This window comes from Filicampus tigris, chromosome 11 (assembly GCF_054856515.1).
Source record: "Filicampus tigris isolate MCC_2025a chromosome 11, RoL_Ftig_1.0, whole genome shotgun sequence".
Classification (NCBI taxonomy): domain Eukaryota; kingdom Metazoa; phylum Chordata; class Actinopteri; order Syngnathiformes; family Syngnathidae; genus Filicampus; species Filicampus tigris.
In genome coordinates, this window is record NC_141227.1 from 15,698,946 (window position 1) to 15,720,831 (window position 21,886).

At 43.1% G+C, this 21,886-nt stretch overlaps 1 protein-coding gene across 28 annotated transcripts in view; it reads right to left on the reverse strand.

Annotated features, from left to right (window-relative positions):
* Positions 1-1,029: 1,029 nt before the first annotated feature.
* Positions 1,030-21,886, reverse strand: part of kcnma1a (potassium large conductance calcium-activated channel, subfamily M, alpha member 1a) — a 159,666-nt gene continuing 138,809 nt past the window's right edge. For 15 of the 28 annotated variants that reach the window (XM_086045479.1, XM_086045478.1, XM_086045464.1 and 12 more), the window contains 11 exons: positions 21,470-21,596; positions 19,838-20,062; positions 19,371-19,563; positions 14,904-15,017; positions 12,870-12,953; positions 11,338-11,468; positions 8,989-9,183; positions 8,650-8,768; positions 7,607-7,831; positions 5,567-5,595; positions 1,030-4,220 (listed from right to left, as the gene is read on the reverse strand). In XM_086045479.1, coding sequence (XP_085901605.1) covers positions 4,069-4,220; positions 5,567-5,595; positions 7,607-7,831; positions 8,650-8,768; positions 8,989-9,183; positions 11,338-11,468; positions 12,870-12,953; positions 14,904-15,017; positions 19,371-19,563; positions 19,838-20,062; positions 21,470-21,596 — 1,594 coding nt within the window. In that variant the 3' untranslated portion in view covers positions 1,030-4,068. Of the gene's footprint in view, positions 4,221-5,566; positions 5,622-7,606; positions 7,832-8,649; positions 8,769-8,988; positions 9,184-11,337; positions 11,469-12,869; positions 12,954-14,903; positions 15,018-19,370; positions 19,564-19,837; positions 20,063-21,469; positions 21,597-21,886 lie in introns of those variants that run through there. The other 13 variants (XM_086045465.1, XM_086045481.1, XM_086045486.1 and 10 more) reach the window with 4 other exon arrangements.

Consider the following 21,886-nt stretch of genomic DNA (forward strand, 5'->3'; position numbering starts at 1 on the left):
CTAAAGTTATATTCTAATTAAATATTGTTAAATAAAAAAAGAACAATATTTCAATAGGTCAATGTAATTTTAATAAAACAATGTGAGCTGAACATTTTAAAAACGTAATGAATGGAATGTATTTGGGATTAGAGAAATACAGTCATTTTAAAGTTCAGTATGAATTATTTGATTAATAAAACAACAACAAAAATGATGCAGGAATTGACAACTTTGAATAAAGTGAACATTGAATCGGGCAATTTGGCCATATTTAATACTTGGGGCCAGAAATCTTCATATTTTATATGAATTTTCCCCTCCAAAAATGTACTTGCTCTTTGAGTGGAACTTGTTATTATTGGAACTTGTTTTGTTTTAATGTAGCTGTTTACTGACAGATGCAAGTCTAATGAGTAAAAGAAAACCGTACAGAAGATAACATGAGGTGGGGGTTGAGTGGTGAAGTAAACCTGCAACGATCTTTCCAATATTGTTTAGTTTTAAGACGACAAGGTACTTGAATATCATCTATCATGAGGTGCAAGATTTGTCAGAAAGGTTCCAGGAATGGTGTCATATATTTCAAACCCTTATTCTCCTTCAATCCAATTGCCCTGGAAAATGTGACTGACCTGAGCTTTCTGCAGCCACTGAACATTTTTCCACATGCTTTTCTATAGGCCGACATATCCTTTGTGTCAGGCTGTCAAGCAATGAGCAGAGGGATGATGAGACTTAATAAAATCAGACTTGCTCGGGAGATTCATCACCGGTGATGAGTCATGGATCTTTTGCGGAATAGTCCGAGTTCGCCAAGGCTGAAGAAAGCAATGCAGTCAAAGCCGCGGCTTGTTTCGGTGAGAGTGCGACACAATGCCCAAAGCATCCGGCAGTTCCTGGCTGAGAAGAACATTGATGAAGCTGCACAGGATGAACTCCTGAACGGATGGCATTAAAAAAAATCTTGTGACAACAGTCCTGGAGTTTTTCTGACACAGCTCATATTTGGAGCCGGAACTGAAAGAACAGAAAAGTCAGGTTTTCCGGTTTAGAACACAAATACATCCATTTTTAATTTGAGAAAAATACAAAAAGAAACCATGTACAATCTATGTACAAACATTTTGTACAAGACAGTATATTTATCAGCAGATTATATTTGACAGAGTCAGGTAGATCAACTCAGCACCATCAAAATAATCCATCATGTCTAGAACACATCCAAAACAAATAGACTGCTATGTCAAACTCCCGATTTGCTGCGGTGGACGACGACGATGAGATGCCTGAAATCCTCCTTTTGCTGATAAAAATAACAACCCCCCCCCCAAAAAAAATGCAAGTTTTAATGCATTAAGACTTGAGACCCAACTCCAATCTCTCTATTCGTAATATATTAGAATATCTAGTACAACTCCCAGCAAATAAGTGATTCTATCCATTCTTTTACAGCAAAAATAGATCAACTCATGAAGTGCAACATACGATGCGCCATAGATGATCGGTTAAGTGGACAACGTGTGCATCGTTCAGTCATCCGTACCGTAACTTAACACCTCCGAAATCCGCCGAATGCCACTTGTCGCGAATAGTGGGGCGTGACGCGGGCCCTCCTCTTGACCTTCGAGCACTGCCTGGCACTGCACCGGCATGGAGTTGTTGACGACTTGGTTGTTCTCCATACCGGTGCGAACAACAACGTCACAGTGGGAAATTAACGAGAGAGAAAAAAAGCGAGTTTGTGTCCCTGAATGACTGAAGGATGCTCAACTACAACTCTTCATGGCACTTCAAAAACAAACAAAACAACAAAAAAAAAAGAAACCGCGTTGAGAAACACAGACAAGAGACACGTGACGAGGAGACACATCGCAACAACAACAACAAAAAGCCTCACCAAAAAATAAAAACAATCGGACAAATATTGCATTAATCGGTGTAGTCACGTTAAAGCCAGTTTGCAGCATGACGAGTGTTATATTGTGATTATGTTTAAGAACCTCCCAAAAAAAAAAAAAAAATCGCCTGTAAACAAAACTGGAATGTTAACGCTGTATGAACACGGGGTCATAAAACGCAGGAAACTTAAGGATGCTCACTCGGTTAACCGCATCGGTGCTACCTTCCCATCTTTAACTTGAACCACAACTATCTTGGTTCAGTGTCGCTGCTATGATCAAATAGTAACAATCCAATTTGGAAGATTTGTACTCACGGGTTTGTTTCTCGCTTTTCTTTTTTGTTCTCTGTGAAATCTATTTGCTACAAGTGTGACGACGATGTGATCACAGTTCAAAGTTCACTTCAGGACAATGTGCATGAGGCTTCAGTATAGTTGCACCACACCCAAAAGACGGACATGAAAGCTTTTCCGACGTGCTTTTTAGCTCCGATGAAAGAGACCAGCGTCTTGACCGTAGAAGTAAATGGGCTTGAGTTTACACAAACACCGACAGCACAATATCATGTTCTTTTCCACGTATGACTTCGTTTACAGCCTATAGACGAGAGACGCGGCAAGAAGTTCTCTCTTGGTTTTAAATTGTCTTTTGCGACATGAAGAGGAAAAAAAAAAAAACAACAAAAAAAAAAAAACATACACACGCGCACGCACACACAAAAACAACCGACATGGTCACACTCTGCAATAGTGCGCACTCGCTTTCGTCTTCTTGGGACCTAATTTAGGTCAAACACATGAGGTCATTCAGTCGGAGGAAGCGACACTCATCTATTTGTGTTATTTTTTTTTACAACTTTTCTAAGATAGATATTTTTAGATATATAACTCTTTAAACCTTTCTTTCAGTCCGCGTGTTCGGAGCTAAGGATGCTTCGTTGAGCTTATTTGTCCAGGTAAGCTTCTTCGGTTTCAGGTGACTTCTGCAGAGGCGAGCTGCCAGGCTGAAGATGGCGGTTAGCGAGTTAAAAAAATACTCTTTTGATAAAAGCATAGATGTCGGGGTAGAAAGGTAACTCTGATATGTACTCATCTCTTTTTTTTTATTTATTTTTTGTTCTTTTTTTTTTTTTTTGCCTCGATTCTTGTGAACGTTGTATTTTTCGGGGAGTCCAAAGGAAAAGCACAAGCCTACAACCTCCCGTCCTCACCGTTGCATCTGCGCCCAACCAGGTTTGAGCCTTCCCTTGAGCAGCACAGCACAGAGCAGCTTCGCTCCTGAGAGTTTCTTCGTCTTATTTTCGTTTAATTGAGGCGACGGATATCTGGGATTGGCCACGGAGAACATCCAAGCGCCTCCGTGCCAAGCCCGTGCCAGGCAGTCTCTAGCGGTCGGAGGAGGACCCGATTGGCGCCCACTTATACGCGATGTGTGGCAATTCTTTTTTTTCAACGCGCGTTCTTTTCTTTTGTGATCCCGAAAGCTGCTGCTGCTTTTTTGCTCAAACGTGGTCGGGTTTCGGCTCGGATGCAACATCTTTCACGTCAACCTTCCGAGGCTACTTGGCTGTTTGTTCATTCAGACGACCCTGCAGATGAAATGATTTGCATGATAGGATCCTCTTAACCCCTTCATTGTCTCTCCTCCAAGACCACAGTTCCTTCACTATGTTCTTGTTTTTTTTTTTTCCCCTTTTTTTTTTTTTTTTTTTAGTGCAAATAGAAACAGAAGTACACAAGATGGAGAACGGTGAGCCCAGCCGGCTGGAAGAGTCTCGTCCGGTGCGATCTTTGGGGTGATGATGCGAGCCTCGTCCTCCGAGAAGCTGTCACCCGTAGTCAACTATTGCAAAGCATTACAGGAAGTACTTTTTCTCTCTCTTGCTCGCTCTCTCGTCAAATCCTCAAATGATAATTCCAAAAAAAGTGCTAGGGGGGAGGAGGGGGGGCTGTACAATGTGTGATTTGATTGTCATTATGTACATCTCTATTGATACATCAATAAATAAAACAATGTCCAAAGAGCATGGAAGTAACATTAAAGGTATACACATAGCAGGTCCAGTTTGGGTTCCTGTCCAGTTCTCGTATTCAAAGACTGAAGAATGTCCTATCGTCCTCATCATCATCAGCGTCATGCCTCCAAGACGTCTGCTGAGGGAGCGAGCTAAAGCGTTAAAAGCGGTTCAGCATTCGTCTTCGACTTCTCGGATGGGTGGAATCAGACTACTTGTGGATTTGTACTGGTTGACTTGGTTGGCCATGTGAGTGCTCATGGGCTTGATCTGAATGTTCCGCGTGTAGCTGTTGTCCGGTTCATCTGTAAACCATTTCTTTTCTGGAGACAAGGACAAACAAGGTGACACAGACACAGAGGCCAGAGTTAAATCGGAAGAAGAATCACGTTGCATCAAAGCAAACCGACTCAGTTGGAGTGATGGATGTTGCGGTCAGTATCACAACCGTGAGTTTTAAAAAAAAAAAAAATTATACGAACTTTTTGGGACATCATCGAAAATACTTCGGAAACAAAGTGATACTTTACGGCAAATTACGGTGACGTGAATTTGTACATAAGCTAGAATGCTTCTTTGTCTACCACTATCCCACACAAACGCAGTATAGTCATAATTACAGTAAATATTTGTATACGGATGCATGTATTGTGCTACTCACGCTCCGTTCGAACCAGCCACATCATTTAAGCATCTAGTTGAGGCCACGATTCGAGGGAACGTGGTTATCAACATTGACGCATTTAAGAGCGTTTGAGAGTTTCTAGAGTTTGTAAACTATCTCTGAACACTTCCCAAGCCACTTGTAAAAAAAAAAAATAATAATTTCAACTTTTTGCGATGTGGAGCAAAGCTATGTGTGCGTGCGTCGCATGTGTGGAGATTCATCTGTGCGGGCTGCAGCGTAAGTCGCCAAGCCTTTGGGCCGGCGTGCGCTACATTTGATGTGTGGCGTCGCGCCGGCGGTGGGGTAAAAACGTCTGCCGTCTCGCCGCTTCCGATACGGCGAACTTGTCGCCTCAAAGCAGCACATCAGGTGCGCTGCTTTAGGAGGAGCGAGACTCATACGACTCGCATCCCCTCCAATTTAAGCTTGCGATCGGTCACACCTCCTACTTTCTCAGTGTGACCAATGGCGCAAGGCTGCCCGCACTCCACCCCCCCCCGACCTCACAAGAAAGTCCCGCGGCTGCTTTGGGAGGATTTGAATCAATGTGACCTACATGCGTTGTTTGCCCGGTTCAGGCTACAAATCGTCTTGCTAGCAACAGGAGGGAAAGATGCGCAAACACACAGCCCTCTCACACATCGCAAACCATCTCAAAAGTTGAAAGGAAATGATCAGAGGGTGCGATAGATGGCACAACAAAGCCACGATAGCAGGGAGAGTTCATAGAAGAACCAAAGGGGAGGAAGTTTGTCAACGTCGTCATGCATTGCAGAGATGGGCTTGGGTGGTGAGGAGGAGGAGGAGGAGGAGGAGGAGGAGCGGGCGGAGGAAGGAGCGGCAGCAGTGTTTGCTTTCAAGCAAAACTGAAAGTGAGGCATGTTTTTAAGTGAAGGTCGTAAATAAAAGCAAACTCCCCGCATCATAACGACGTCCGCAGAGGACGCGGTTATGATCCAACGTCAAGGTTGCCAAGTCATGCAGAATCGTTAACTTGCATACCTGGGCCCATTCTATTCATCCTTGTTGCACTTCAGAGAGAGAGGCGAGTCATCTACTGTAAGTGAGTGAGTATTTACAGTCTACACAGCAAGTACACAAGGGACAGACCACTAAAGTCACATCATACATGTTCACTTTAAGGGCTTAGAAATGACTACAGGTATTTTTACAATATAACTTGACTAATCCGCATGCTTTTCACAACTGTATCACAGTTGTTGATTTGTGCTCCTTCTTACTAGAAGAACCAGGGCCACACTAAAAAGAAAAAAAAAAAAAGTAATAATATTACAACTTTTATCGAGGAGGAAAAAAAAAACTGATACTAGATTTGTAAGATTAACTAGAATTTTTAGAATGGGATCTTTTGATTGAGAAAAAAAAATACTTCATTAAAAGCATAAACATTTTTTTCCAACCATCCCCCTTAAATGTATGACTTAATTCTTGTAAAATTATGATTTTGGAAAAAAACATAGTATTATATTTGTCATAGATGCTGTTTTTCTTAAATATATTAATTCCTAAGAAATTGTCCAACACACCATTGCAAAGCTAATTTTTGACCTGACTTCCCCTTAAGGTTAATTTTCTATTTAGCTTCAACCTTAAATGTGGATATTTTAATAAGGATGGTCTTCGGAATCATACGCATTTTTATTTAGAAAAACATCAGAGCCATCTTCCTGTAATTTTATGTTGGAATTTTTGGAATATTTTATTTCTGGAAAATACAAGACATTTTTTTCTAAGAAAAATGTTATGAATTTACAAATAACTGAATACCATTTTATTGTTTGAGATTTTCCTCAAAAACATGATTGTAATCTTATTTTAATCAAATTCCGACTTTATCCCTGTACTGTAATAAATGACATTTTCTTTTCAGTGTGGCCCTAATGGTCCTTTGGATGTAAATTTAAGGGGAACATATAGGTCAAACTCTTATCTCTTATAACAAAACAGGAAGAAGTGCCTGCTAACATGCAGTGAAGCAGATGCACTGTGAACAACAAAATGACAAACACAGCTCATGGGGGATGACATTTACCGCAACACCTAAGGTATTGCTACTTTTTTTTCCCTCATTTAAACGACGAATTCTGAACATACTGCAAGTAAAGGAGAAAACAGGCAGATGATGTCATGTAGTCCCCGCCAAGTAATCACTGTGGAGGCACAGTGAGGAATACTGGATGTAAATTACACGCACCAATACGCACTGGCACCAATCCAGTGTTTTCACCTTTTATACTTCTTTTTATACTTGAGTGACAATTACAGAAAAATGAAAAACATGTTTTGAATATTTTGACGTCTTATGTTCATAAATGTTACAGATTCTACTAGTCCACCAGTCCCTTTATATGAAATATGTCCGTAATAATACATAACAAACATGGATCAATCAGTGATTCTCAAAGTGTTGTATGAGGTCCACTCGTGGTACGCGGACTCCCTCTAGAGGTACATGAAAGAATTACTGAATTAAATAAAAATCAAATTAAATACAAATAAAATACAAACATGTTGGGATAAAGCTTGTAGCTAGGTAGCTTGTTTAAACTTCAATCCAGTGCACTATAGTTGCTGAATTTTGTCCTAATTTGCTAAATGACAATAATCCCGCAAATTTCGACTGGGCCTTAAACTTTGCGGGGAGTACACACAATTATAATTCCCTTACCATCTGTACTCAATGGCCACAAGACATCAATACAACAGGTACACCACTATCAACAACCATCGATGTGTGTGTAGTTTTGCTACTCTCCAACCGCAATTTGCCCAACAGCAGTCAATTTTAGATTGTTTAAAAGTGACTCAGCAGTTTGTCTACACACAGTCTTGTGAGTTAATGTGATGTGATGACATAGTGGAGATGATTATGGAAGAAAAGCATAAGCAAGGAAGCAGAACACAACACGCAAAATAAACTCACGACACACTCACGCACAAACACACTGAGAATACGGATAAGTCACGCAGATAGAAAACAGAGCTCGCATGCATCGGACACACAACGTTGAGCGCACGTACTTCTGTTTGTCTCGGGCCTCCCGGGTTTTACTGCTGCGGTTTTGCCGGTTGGAGGCTGGGACGGAGTGGACGGACGAGCTCTTCTTGCTGGAGGAATGAGAGGAGTGGGAAGAGTGGGACAAGCTGGTCCGAGACTGGCCCGCGTTGTGGTCGAACTGCATGAGGCAGAAGATCAAGTCTGTGGGCACCAGCTCGAACTCGTACGGCGGGTTGGTGATCACGTATCTGCACGGACGGCATGTATCACAGTCAGGAACCTTAGCGACACGCTAAGCAAACAACAAGATCACCAGCGGAACTCAGGTCCATACGTCCATTTTCTCATATCATCTCATTTCGGGCCTTATGTAAGATGGAGTCCATCCAAGATGATCTGGTCGACAGTCAACTGATTACTCGAGTAATCGATGGAATAATTGATAGGATCATTGATTAAAAAAAAAAAGATCCGTTTGTGACAGCTCTATTTTGTGGAATATAAAATAAGCAGCAAAATCCGCACATTTTTATACATGTGAAGGGGGCGGCCATTTTGCCACGACATCACAGCGGCTGAGGGCTCAGCTAACGGCCGTCAAGGCTTGCATCATTTCGGGGTTTGCGCACAAGATGAGCCCTTAATCCCTATCCAGCCTGTTTGAGATGTCGATCTCCTCCAACACACCTGATTCAAATGATCAGGATCGTTATCAGGCTTCTGCAAAGCTTGCTGATGACTTTTGAATCAGGTATGTTGGAGGAGGAAGACATCTAAAACAGGCTGGATAGGGGCTCTGGAGGACCGCACTTGAGTACCCTTTGCCTTAGGAACTGTGATGTCATTTTCAGTTGACAGCAAGTGGCAAAATGGCCGCCCCCTGAGATGGATAAAAACGGGTGGATTTTGCTGCTTAATTCATATTCCACAATATTAATGAGAATGTCGTGTTTAAACCAGTGGGGGCGCAAAGACGATGTTACTGTAAATGCATTTTTGGACTTGATTTCCCATTTAAGATAGGCAATCAATTATATATTTGTAGTGTTAACTGCAGATATTTTACCGTTTTGTACACTGGCTTGGTGAACTAAGATGAGCATCTCTCAATCTGTAGATTCCAAAACACAGCATGTTGTACGTCTTCAGCGCTTTGCAGAACAAATCCCCATAGCAGCCGCCATCCTGGTGACAACAGCAACACAGGCGTTAGAGGAGTCACACGATACGACATCATGTTTACAACATAAATACGATCGTTCGCGTAGAATAGCATCTACCAGGAGCTGCTTTGCGTGATCGCTGTTCTTCACATCGGATTAAGAACGGCGACCGGCGGAGGCGTGGAAATGCGCGCTGCCGGCTAGTGCCAAAATGTGTCATCTCCGCTTAAACATCCTCTTACCCCCAAGTCAGCGAAGGGCCCGTCGTAGAGGGCGAGCTGGGCGACGCGACACCTGTCTCTGTTGGCCAGCGTCTGCGGCGTGCTGTAGCCTCCGCGCAGAGCGTTTTCCTCGGCCAGCAGAGCCTCCAGCTCCGGCGTGGCTCCTCCGGTTACCAGCGTCCTGATCAGTGTGAGGATGTTGTCATTGAAGTACGTCTGGGGAGAAGAGGGAGAGGTTCCACATTTTCACATTGGACCAACAGGACCTCTTAAAACTGCTGACCAGTGCCAAGAACGCTTTTGAGGTCATTTTCACCTCTTAAGTATGCCCTCGGTTTACAGCAACGAGACGTGACCCAAATTTGTAAGTGAACACACTGTAGTCACTAACTGACTAACTGCAAAGTAATCATTTCAGTAACTATATAGCTGAAAACTAGAATATAAATGTGGAACAATCGAAAGGAAAAGTAGAGGGTAACAATAATGAATGAACTACTATGACATCCACCGCATGTGCCCCGAGCTCAGAATCTGTCTGCCCGCACATCAGTTTTAACTTCAACTTCACTAAAATCACATTACACCACTTGCGCCACAACTTAGACCTGCTTTCTGCAGGGATAAAATGTAGTTTACTTTCAGCCACCAAATTTTGAAGTGCGGGGAAATGGAAAACAAAACGCCCTCGTTTCACCAGAACGCCCAGCAATGCCATTTGGCGTGGTCTGCCAAATTCACAAACACACTAAAAGAGTCATGTAACTGCCCAAAAATGCCACTTTTTACGCCGGAGTACACTAAACCGATTTTGATCTATTTGTGTTTTCCTGATTTTTGGGGGGCTGTGAGCCCAGCGCCACACTTTGGCAATGTCAGCAAGAAATACTATGCCCAAGCCTGTTAGCTTGTGAGCTAACTGGCCACGAATTCCTTGCGATGACACGGTGGAGTATATTTCCGCCACCAAAGGGTTCAGGCGCATATATTTTCGCAGCTCAAACACGTACGATGTGTACGTTGTTGCGGCGTAGTATATCAGTAACCTACACTAACGCAGTAATAATGTCACAGTTACAGTAAATATTGGTATGAAAAACACCGTTAGGCCATAAATGCAAAATAAAATAAACATAAAATGTAAAAAGGTTTTCAATTTGTTCTACGTTACATCAGCAATCATTAAGGTTAAAAAAATAAATAAATAAAACAAACGCCAGGATGTATTGTGATGTAGGGCTTGCTGTGCTTGAGTCCAACAGCACTCTCCCTTCACAAACATGGGACTTGACTGCGCTCTGCGGGCGTCAGCGTCTCCTGTCCGTCAAGCCGATCACGTGCTGCTTTTGGCGGCGTGCGAAGACAGTTGGTGTCAGTCGGCAGGCGAAGCCGAGAGTGGCAGCTCCTCTCGGCGGGCCCCTGACAGGCCTGCGGAGCCTCATGATGGATGAGCACTGTCCATTAGCCGCCTTCACCTCTGACCGCCGCCACGCTACAGCTGATGCCCACTCGACTCCCTCGGCTCGCCTCCGCGCAGCTTCTCTAACCCCCTCCTCGCTCACTAAGCGAACCGCTGGAATGAAGCCATCACGGCGCCGAGCGGAAAAATACACTTGGCCATGACTGAGAAAAAAAACGAAGTGTTGAAGGTTATATTTTCTCCCCTCTTGCCTCTTCCTTTTTTTTTTTTTTTCCTGATCTTTGATGCGATGGTGGCATTGTCAAGAGATGAAAGAGCGTTCGCGAGGACTGTTCAAGTCGAGCTGGTGTCAGCGCCATTACGCTAACATTCCGTACTTAGTTCATTAAAAGACTAAGTTGAATTCAGACTGCTTCAAATGAGGATCCATGCCAACTATCTGGCTTTGATGTCAGCGAAGCTGGCACATGTGTCGGATCAATGTACCAGTACCATTTCATTTACCCGCTCCTGCTTTTTGGGTGCAGGCACTGAAGCTTGAAGCTCAAAAAGCATGGTAACGTATTCTCACTTTTCCAAACAGAAAATAGTCTTGTTGTGAATTCCCTCGCTTAAAAAACAAACATTAGCAACACCGAAAAGGCTTCAGTCAGTTTCAGGTTTTTCGGCTTCAGCGCATTATATCACAGCGATACCTTCCATCATAACCACCCACAATAGGTGAAAATCTGTGATAGTGATAGAAAGCCCATATAAAAACACCCTTCCCATGCCTTTTCAAACACATTCAAACAAATTTAAACACACCTTTTTTAATTACTGTAAAGATATTTGAGCACCCAAAAAAACACAGACAAGAAAAAAGAAAGTACAATATGTATTGTAGTGTCTGTGTAGATGCCTTTAAGAGGCGCGGCCTAGTTAAAGCGTTTTTCATGATTTTTACTCACAGCGCTCATCAGGGAGTCGAGGACGCTGACGGCGAATGCGGTGCCACAGGCAAAGGGCTGCGTGAGGTACAGCTCCGTGTCGGGGTCGTCGTCGTCGTCTTGGTCCAGGAACTGAACGTTCGAGTCGTTCACTGGGAGGACGCAAAAGCAGCAGAATTAGCCGCGACATGCAGTGAAGACGTGAAGGCAACTTTTTGCTTTTTTCTGTGGCCTTTTATAGGGCAGAAAATCAAAATGGACAACACATGTTTCGCTGAAAGCGCAATCATGTGCTATCTGCCAGCCAATCAACAAATAAAACAAAGCCATTTTAATAATGTAGAAGTTGCAATCAAATACAGCGGAGTGCCCTATAAAGCCATATATATGTGTGATTTTACAATTCGTATCACATATTATATGATGTCGCACATACAGTATGTTCTCGTGTAATGTTATTTCACCCACTTCGTTGGCTTCATCAATAAATGTACGAGTGGTGAAGCATTGCAAATCTTAATTCCACACAATCTCATGCAGGATGCATGTCACACAGTTTGACAAACCATAAATTCATTTTAAAAGAAAAACAAGTAACACTATTTGACTGGTGTCATAACCATTGTAGAAGTCCACTGTGAAGAATAGTACGCCAACACATGATTTAAAGAAAAGACACACAATGTTATTGTAAGGAGGAAATGAAAATGAAAATACAACTGCCAATAATTCCTAATGACATTTTTTTTTTTTTAAATGAGACTTCAACAATGGCCTTTATAATGTCCCAAATCCATGCACACCGAATGTCATGCTAGTTTTCTTGAGTCGATAGATGTTCTGTCACATCATCGCTCCTCACATATTTACCTGAGCCCTGAAAATGAATGCTGTCATCACACTTTCAATAACAATAATAACTGAAGCAAACAGTAATCAGTTGTCTCCCCAGTACAGTGGTTCAATACCTGCAATGAGTGCAAAGTCTAACAACGGGCACCACACAAGAGCTAAAGAAGGCGGTATGAGCTCTAGTTTTGTTTTAAGTTTGAAATCTGATTTCTTTGCAGGCTCCCTGAGTGCTGGGGATGTCAGTCAAAGAGACAAGAGGCTGATGCAAACAGGCCCGGGCCAAAGACGTGAACTGGGGGTTTGCGTGTGTGTGTGTGTGTGTGTGTGTGCATGAAGAGGAGGAGGGATGAGAGGTGTTGCTATGAAAACAGCCACAAGGACAGAGCGAACATGATCAAAGGCCTTAGCGATGCTCTGCAAACGCAACTGGAGGGCTGGATAAAAAAACAACAAAACAAAAAAAAAACAAAAGCTCGAAAAAAAAAAAAATCATTAAAAAGAAAGGGCGCCAAACAAGACAGTCAATTTCGACAAGAAGGAAGACTATGAATGTGTTCAAAGTGAAGCCATGGGAGCAGCGTGGGCCTTGACTGCAGCCAGATAAATCAAGACAAGCTGATGAGGAGCGGGGCGGCGGAGCGAGGGGACGGACGGACGGACGGAGGGGCAGACGGCTCGCGGAGGACAAAGGCTCATCTTACCCAGCTCTGTTATCATTTGTATGTTGGTCCCACTTTTTTTTTCCTGACTGAGTGAAAGCGATGGCAGCGGTTTGCCCGGCTTATCTAATGGTGACGAGGCAGTGCAGAGAAGGGAGAGATGGCGTCGTTATTGAAACACTTTGCACAAGACGACATTAAAGACATCTCGCTGTCTCCGACGCCAACAGTCGTCTCGCTAATGGCCGGCCGGCCGGCGTCCGAATGTACAGCAGCTTGGATTTAACAACCGTTGAGCGGCTAACGCTGAGATCATTCCTGGCTGCTTAGTACGATATGGCCAAGTTGCTGATATTATTATGAAAAGAAGACGACAACATTTATTTTTACACTTGTATAAATGTTACTTGAATTCTGGCCCCTGATGAATTGAACTCTCATTCGATTTTTTCGAGCACTGTAGCGATGCTGCTTCAGTACAGGTCAGGGGCGGAGCTATGGGTGGGCCTGGGTGTGCACAGGCCCACCCAGATTAACAGACTGCCCACCCAGTGAGATTAATGAAAAAATATACACTTTTAAATTTTTTGTAAATTATTATTCAATTATTTTTCAATTTGTGTTTTTTAATTTATTTTAGTGAATATTAAGAATGGCTTAATTGTGGTTGTCTAAGGAAGATCTGAACTTCATATTATTCAGTTTGTCATTTTATTTGAATATACGATGTCGGGACAGGAGGATTGTGCTCAGTGAGAGAAATATTCAGGTCAGCCTGATTTTTCCAGGCCCACCCATTAGCCACGTTCTGGCTTCGCCCCTGGTACAGGTGCTCAATTGTTGGTGCAAGTGTACCTAATAAAGTGTCTTTTCCTGTAAACTCTCTAATTAAAGGATGTTGCAGAGCTTTACCTTCTTTATTTCCTGAGGGGCGATGCTATGCGTCACGGTACGGAAAGCGTCTAGCGGGGGGCGCAGCGGAGTGGGCGATGCTGACACGGACGGAACGGCGCTCTGGCGATCACGTGTGCGGTCAAATGGGAGAACCTCTCTGCAGGTAATGGCCGGCCGGCCTGGTTACAAGTAACATTAGCTACAGCTCCTTTTTTTTTTTTTTTTGCTGGCCTTCTCTTAGCTTGCTCTCATGCTCCATTGCTCCCTAATTGGGTCAGGGGAGACAGAGCAGGCAGTCTCTGGTGCTTCTCAAGACCCCTCGGAGATCTGAAAGTTTCATGAGTCCCCGGCACCAGTGGGAATACAGCCACTGCCATTGTTATTAATAAATGGACCCATTTTGCAACCAAGGCAGTTTTCGGCCCTTTTTCGCTCTCTTTTCTACCCCCCTTCCCATCTTTCCCTCCCATCAGGCTGAGTTGCTCTTGTGCATTAGTGGACAAATTGCAGAGGATGTGGTGGCGCTCCTTTAAAAAAATGTGTCCGAATCACTCACGGAAGAGTTAGTCCGTATTGTTAAATTAGCACTGCAAGACACTTGACGCGTACACACATTAGTGTTAGGCGATGAAAACCACAACATTGAAGTGAAACCAAAATTCCATTTGATTGTGAGTTGGAACTTTTGGGAGCAGAATGATATCTTATGTTTGCCACCATAGAAGGGAAAAGACGGAAAATGCGATGACGATAAAACAGGAAATGGAACTTAGAACGACCGAAGAAAGTGAAACACAAGTCACTTAATATCAATATGGATAAGTCAAGGTATTCAAGGTACAAAAATCATGGAATCCACATTGGAAAAGTCAGCTGCATTTAGTTTGAACACACTCTATCTGTGTCCATGACAATTTATATAAGTTTATACGTTTTACTATCCAGCAGTCGACGAGCAAAATGACATTCAAAGTGTTTGCCAATCACTTTTACACGTGTCACTGTCCAATGAAAAACATGTCATTCCAAATGTTCATGCTTTCATTTTTATTCGAAACACAACATAAATGCCGTTCGCCGTGTTTCAGATAAAAAGAAAAAACTCACAAAAATCGGACTTACACACTTTTTGTTGGACAGCGACGATGATTTGTTGGCATTTGCATCGGAGGTGAGCTTTACCTAATTCTGTGATGATGGGGATGTTGGATCCGGTGGTGACGGAAGCCTGACGCACGAAGCCATGTACTGGACTGCTGTCTGGAGATGACCTGTCCATTCCAGGAGGCGTGAAACCTACACAGGCCAAAACATGATTGGAAAAGGTCAGTGAAGAATAAAGTCAAAAGGTTAAGCAATTTGGAGTTCAAACACCTTTCTGTCGGTAATTACACCTCAAAACCTGGAGACAACCTGATGTGTAATTGCTCTATCAATTGATGACAGAAATAACATGGATTCACTTTTTGTGAAATTTTTGTGGTCCGCCGTGAGATTTTTTCCAGTGTGAAATATGTGCCTTCACTGACGTTCTTGAGAGTGAGCTCGAGAATGAGAGTACATGCGAAGGAAACCTTCAAAAAGTGTATTTTAATGTGTAACTTAAATGTGTGAGCATGTGAGAGGGTTAAAACAATGTTTTAAAAAGCATTTCTGATTAGGTCTCTCTCTGATGTGAATTTTCATTGATTGTGGGTGGGTCTAGAACATATCCCTGGGGGGGGGGGGGGGTTCACTGCACTTTCTTTTGGTTTTAGTTTATTATGCAGCAGGAAACTTGTCAACACTTGACTTAACTTTAATTTTTTTTTACTTAAAACTACCTAAAAGGTTTTATGATAGAAATGAATTGCCTTTGTATTATTTTCTGTCGAAAAAAAAAGGTTTTGACATTAGAATGACTTAGGTCAACCAACATCACGTCAACTTTGAAGGTTCCACTGTCGAGCAAACATCATAAAACATGGATGAGGGTATTGACAGCATTACACATAGTGCATGTCAGCTAAGTCAGCATGAAGTTGTTTGGCATCTTTCAAACAGAAACAATGACAAGGAGGAAGTGGCGGAAGATGACAGCGTCCTAAAAAAGTGCAGCGGTATGGATACGGTGCTTTTAGAGGTCAGCTAGGACATATTTAGCATTCATGGCTTTCCATCAGCAGCCCAGCATCAATTTTACATGTCCCTCATTTTGTAACAATAAAAGTTGGCCAAGTGGATACCAGAAAACCTTTTATGGAAAATGGCGTGGATCGCGACGACAAGTGACAGCGGCGCGAATCCGCATGACTTCACATTTTTGCATTCCCTCAAAGTGACAAGTAAACACCTTAAATTGGTAATGCAAGATGCATAATGCATCACCTGTGTTTTGACATCCATCATTTAGTGCTGACTACAGCGAAATGCCACCAGCCAGCAACGATACAATACATTCAGGTCACCATTTTATCACTGTGTGTGTCTTCCCTGTCAAGATAGTGAATGAGACGCTTACAATACAAAAGAGAAAAGACCCACATAGTCGTCGATGCAGCTAATCACAAATCTTGTTTTTCCAATTATGCCACTTGGAGTGACACTCCCAAGTCATCATGTTGACTTTTGTCCATTAAAAAGGATGACGTTATCCCTTTTCTGGAATCAACTTTTTTTTCTCTCTCTCTCTCTCTCTCATCGTTTGGAGGACTATGCAGTTGGCGCTCCGTTGACTACCGCAGCGAGTCATTGTCACAGAGGGAAAAAAAGACAACATGGAGTCTGACGCTGCTGCTGCTGCTGCTGCTGCTTTTAAAAGCTATTACAAACCTCTTCGACACTCGTGATGGTGAGCTGGAACAAGAGAGATTACTTCTGTGTTGTGCGGTATCTGTCATCCGGCATATCATACACCATGCATTGACACTAAAGTTGCATGAAGGCAACAAGCCACCCTTTGCCTTACAAACAGAATCCAGCGAAGCGGTACATTGCCACCACTGGCCGTACTTTTACACAGCAAGCAGATAATTAGATGTGGGGGCGACACCAGTGACAGTGCAAAATACTTCGTTGGACAGTGACGATTGCTTTCAACGCAATATGGCGGGAGGAGTGAGAGTAGAGTGTGAAACTTCAAATGCGGCTTTGTCGGCATTTATTTTTACGCAGGCACCTGACCGGCTCTAATGCTGTTACAGGCGTTGGAAAATCTCTCTACTGTATCTATTGCTAGTCTCTTATACACCGTTTTCCTGCTAATGTGCCATAACGGAAGATCCGGTAATATGCCGCCTTTGCCTTTCACACCCAACCAAAAAAAAAAGGAAATGTGGGATACGGCAACACCTGTTCACACAGGGAGACAACATCCTGTAATCAGAAGTTGTCCGTCACCATACAGCGCTCTCATCTCAAGTTTACGCTTGCAAGTCAAAGCAAAAAAATGAGCAGAATGACGCCTCATTATCTCCCAAAATTAACTCGTGTTGACACATCACTGCACTATTCACACAGTGACACAGCATTCCGAAGTTAAGTAATTTGTTTGACATTGTTTAGTGTGATGTCGAAAAACCGCTTTCAACACGAAAATTGAATCTCCGGCGTGAAACTACACACTCCTGCAGTGGCATCAAACCAATTCTGTTCAACTGTCTCTGTGCAATAGACCAGCGACAAGAAAGCTATCTTGAAAGGCAACTCCGGAGCCGATATTCATTGTAAAATAGCAAGCCCCCCAAAATTGCAGCTTCACAGCATCCACCTGCCTACCTGTCCGTGGAGTGATTGTGTTCTGAATACACACAACAATCTCCTCGAGGCTGGCGCTGCCTTCAAGTGTTCGGCGGGATGTTGCAACAGTCATGCGAGATCTGGGTTACGTCGCCCCCACCCCTCATCCCTGTAGCCCCCCGGGCACGGCGATGCTCTGCGGTTGACTACAGGCTACAGCCGCCGTGAGAAGCTCTCCCCCAGGAAAGCGCTTGTTTACTTATTCATTTGCGCCTTCTTGTTTTCAATTCCGCAGACGGCGCGTGAATGGGAGCGTCGCTGGGAGGAAGGAACCCCCCAAAGCGTTACTATGATACAACGCAAGTGTCTGGGTATGTGTGTATTTCCTGATGTATGCATGCGTGCACTGCAGTAGTGTTCTCTAAAGTGAAGTATTTTTCACTGAAATGAGTGTTTGATATAAGACCCAATTATTGATGACAATGGGCCCCATCCATCGACCCTGGGAGAAGACACGGGCAAGTGGGTTTTCCATATTGGGGTGGCTTCCTGTGAATAGTGCTCCCCAGAGCGGTCCCCTCGCTGATTTACTTCTTGTTATTGTTGCTCAGCCGCACGGCCATCGACAGCGCATCACTCACTCAAGGCTGCAGGAATAACCGCATTGGCATTCTCCTAAAACATGCGCAAGTGCTCGCCACTAAAACCCTCGCGCTTTGATTTGTACTTACAACGGTGGCACTAAATAGTCTGGAGCTTGAGCCACGTCGTCTTTCAAGCTAATCATAAAGTGCGGCTTGCGCGCGCGCGCGTGGATGGCATTGACCGTGCTTGCGGCTGCGCCATCCATTCAGGAAGTCATCGCCGTTTTGGTCGTGACTAATGAGCGGCAGCTGAGTCGCGCCGCCCGCTGATTTGTAGTCGCCGCTTTATGTTGATGAGGCCTGATGGGAGGCCCAGATCGCGCGTTTGCCGGCGAACATCCACAATCTGTTCCAGACGAACCGCCCGACACGGGAAACAACAACATCAAAAATGACACCAGCTTGTTGATATCATTAAAAAGTATTAGCAGGGAGCTTTAGCAGCTTGTAATTAGCAGCGAACAAGACTGAAATGATTAGAAACCGACGCGGCGTAAACACGCTAGAAAAGCATCTTGAGTGATGCCAGTTTATAAACCCCCAAATCAGTTAGGAGCCTTTGGAGGGACACAATTTCACATCATCCTATATGTTGCTTTACTTGACTGACCAAGTTTGACTGTCCAACATCTCGCTTGGTAAAGGTGTCTCCCAGGGTTTGGTTTTAAGTACCCTTTACCTTCCTCTTCATTTTCTCTTGGTGAAAACATCGCACATTTATCAAATAGGTTTTATGCAGATGATGCTGTCATATATCGTTGGGAAGTTTCAATGATTAATAACATGTTTGACAATATGCAAAATGCTTCTAACAACCTACAGGATCACTTTGTGTGACTGCAGTAACAATATTTACCAATACTACTAGCAATGTAAAGAAAGTAATGATATTCTTATAGGAAGTGAGTACTGAAGAATATCATGACCTATTCTTGGAATTCAGGTTGACAGTCTGTGTGGGCCGGTCAAGTGTCACACGCCAAACTGAGCTGATGATACTTTTATGGCCTTTGCTAAAATACAAAAAAAAAAAAAAAAGGCATCAAATGGACGTTTTTTTCATGTTTTATTAATTAATGGATTGATCGATGGATTCATTGACTGAATGCGTGTTTCAACAGTGAGATTCTTAAAGTGCATAAAAATAGTCCTGGTGACTGTCATCTTCCATCCCCCCACCATTCCTTCCTTCTTTTTTTTTTTTTTTTTTTTTAAATCTTTGACTTTTTTCCACAACCTGTCCCCTTGGGGCACCAGCACACCCCGAGTTTGAGATGTCGCTCCTTACCTTGGGAATTAGCCTGCAAGACCCCAATGCTGTCGTCAAACTGCATAGACTTGATGTTGAGTGACGCCAAAATGCATTCTTTATCCTGCAGCGAGGCATCCTCGATATTGTTCTGATTGGCTGACAGTATTACGCACATGTCGCAGAGGTTGATGTTGACAGCCCTTAAATCTGCCCGACTTAATGGCGTACCCTTTGGGGTGAGGGGGGAGCACAGAGGAAGGCAGAGCAAAAGAGAGAGAGAAACAAATTGAAGAAGTGAGCGGGAACGTTGTGCTGTGGTGAACTAGTTCACACGTTTCAAAGTGAAAACATTTCATTGATGTTAGCGGCGTTTTGGAGGACTGCGCTGAAGACTAGCTCGCACCATCCGGTCAGACCGGACCTAACGAGCTCTTCTGGATCTTGCCGCAGAACAATCCATGTAAATGTAGTGTAAAGAAGCTGCTGCTCCGTCTGGGACTCACAGGTAAGATGGAGACCTTGGGGAAGTTGTGTAGCGTCTCCCACTCTCGCCGCAGATAGTCCAGCGAGCCCACAAAAACGATGGGCTTGAGTTCATGATAATGGAAATTGCTGGCTCTTAAAGGCATCACCAGGTTTCGCAGCCCCACTAAAGCGGACGTGACATCCCCAAATATACAGACCACCACATGGCCGCTCAGCACCGTCATGGAGGCTTCACTCCGAGTCTGCAGACGCAAGAGGGACGGGGGAAAGAGAACAGAAAAAAAAAAAACAATGAGGGGATGAGCGACCCTGTATATGTGCTGTGAATGGAAAAAAGTGGAAGTTAAACATGAGAAGAATAGTTTGATTACTACTAATACAGCGAATGTCATATTGTGCTTTATGACCAAGAGCAGCTGACCCAGAGTCAGTTGCTGATGAACGCAGTTTGTAAGACTTTAGGTAAGTTGGGTAAAGATAAGGAGGATCCTGATTAAAAGCACAAGCATGTTAAGAAAATAAGCTATCGTAAGGGGTAATGTCATGCAGTCATGTGATTAGAAAAAAAAAAAAAGTCGAGTGCCCTGTACCTTAATGGTAGAAATGCGCTTTCAAATCTTCAGGCACGATTAAAATAGTAATAATAGTAAAATCAAGGATTATTGAATTTGAAGGATAATTGATAGCAATGGTATCGCTGCTACTGTTATTAGCGTAGCATTAAACGTAACTGCAGAAAGTATCAGCTGTTTATTTAATGTAAGGAGTATTCCAGAGGAGGCACTTGTTTACATTGTACGTGTGAAGCAAAACAGGCTAACGTCTGACGGGGGAATGTCACTTCCGTGCTCTACGTATGTGCCCATTTGGTCTTGGTTCCTATCAATAATTCAGTGCAGTTAGAGGCGGAATTAATTGTTGACTACTTATGTTTCTGCACCGTCGCACAGGATGGATGCACCTGCCGGAAAAATGTAGAAGTGCAAGTTGTAAAAACCAAATGGAAAAGACTAAGGTGGAACTTAACAAAGCGGTAAGTGGCCCACAAGATTTATTAAAGTGGACCAAGCATGGCCTCTATTTCGGTGTAGGTTCATATTTGAAGAGTTATGGTAATTTTGTATTTTCTTCAATCATCAGTACCTGTTGGTTCATGCGTTTTCAAATTTGTAATTCGTTATTTGAATTGGACAACAATCATACCAAAGGCAGGCCCCTGGCAATAAATATACATCTAATGGTGAAGATGCGGCAAACCCTACAAGGAATCCACAGATTGTTGTACTGGAGTGAATGTTGCGCAGTGGTCTTTTCTGACGACACAAATGATTTAGGGGTACACCTAAATGCTTGCAAACTGCCCAGTTGCAGAGACGTCGCAGCAAACGCATGCGTGGACGACTGCAACGCTGTTCACTTAAACCTCGATGCACATATATGAAGGAAACCATAAACTCACCTTGAGGCAGAGAGGCAGAGAAAGAAATGTCAATACATATTAGTATGTGATTGGATGACGTCAAGTGTGAGGGGAGACTCCTGAGGATACTTACTTTTAGTTTCTCTAATATTTTGTATATGATGTGATTTTTCATGTGTTTTTGTTTTCTTTTTACATCATGTTGTCATAAATATTGAGCTTCACTCACCAGGATGACTTTTTCGATGTCTTTTGACGGGCACCAGTGAAACATTCCCGTGGAGTCATACCTCTTCACATTCATGTCCATGTTTTCGATTTGTTCATTACCGGGTATTAGAAGAGGGTCGTGTCTACTGCAAAACAACAACAACAACAACAATAGCTTCATGCAAGACCATTCTAGCGAGGATTTGCATGATGCCTTCAAAACTGTCGAGCAAAGTGGAGATTGTGGAATATAACGCTGCAGCTAAGGCATAGCAACAGGGTAAGATAAGTTAGGTGTGTTCATTTTTGTCACTTCTAATCAGTGGAATATTTTTTTTTTTTGTGATTAATCAGTTCCAGAAATTCTGGTTATCTGAATCACACAAAAAACAAAGCAATATTTCCCATAGGAAATAATATACATCCAATCGATCCG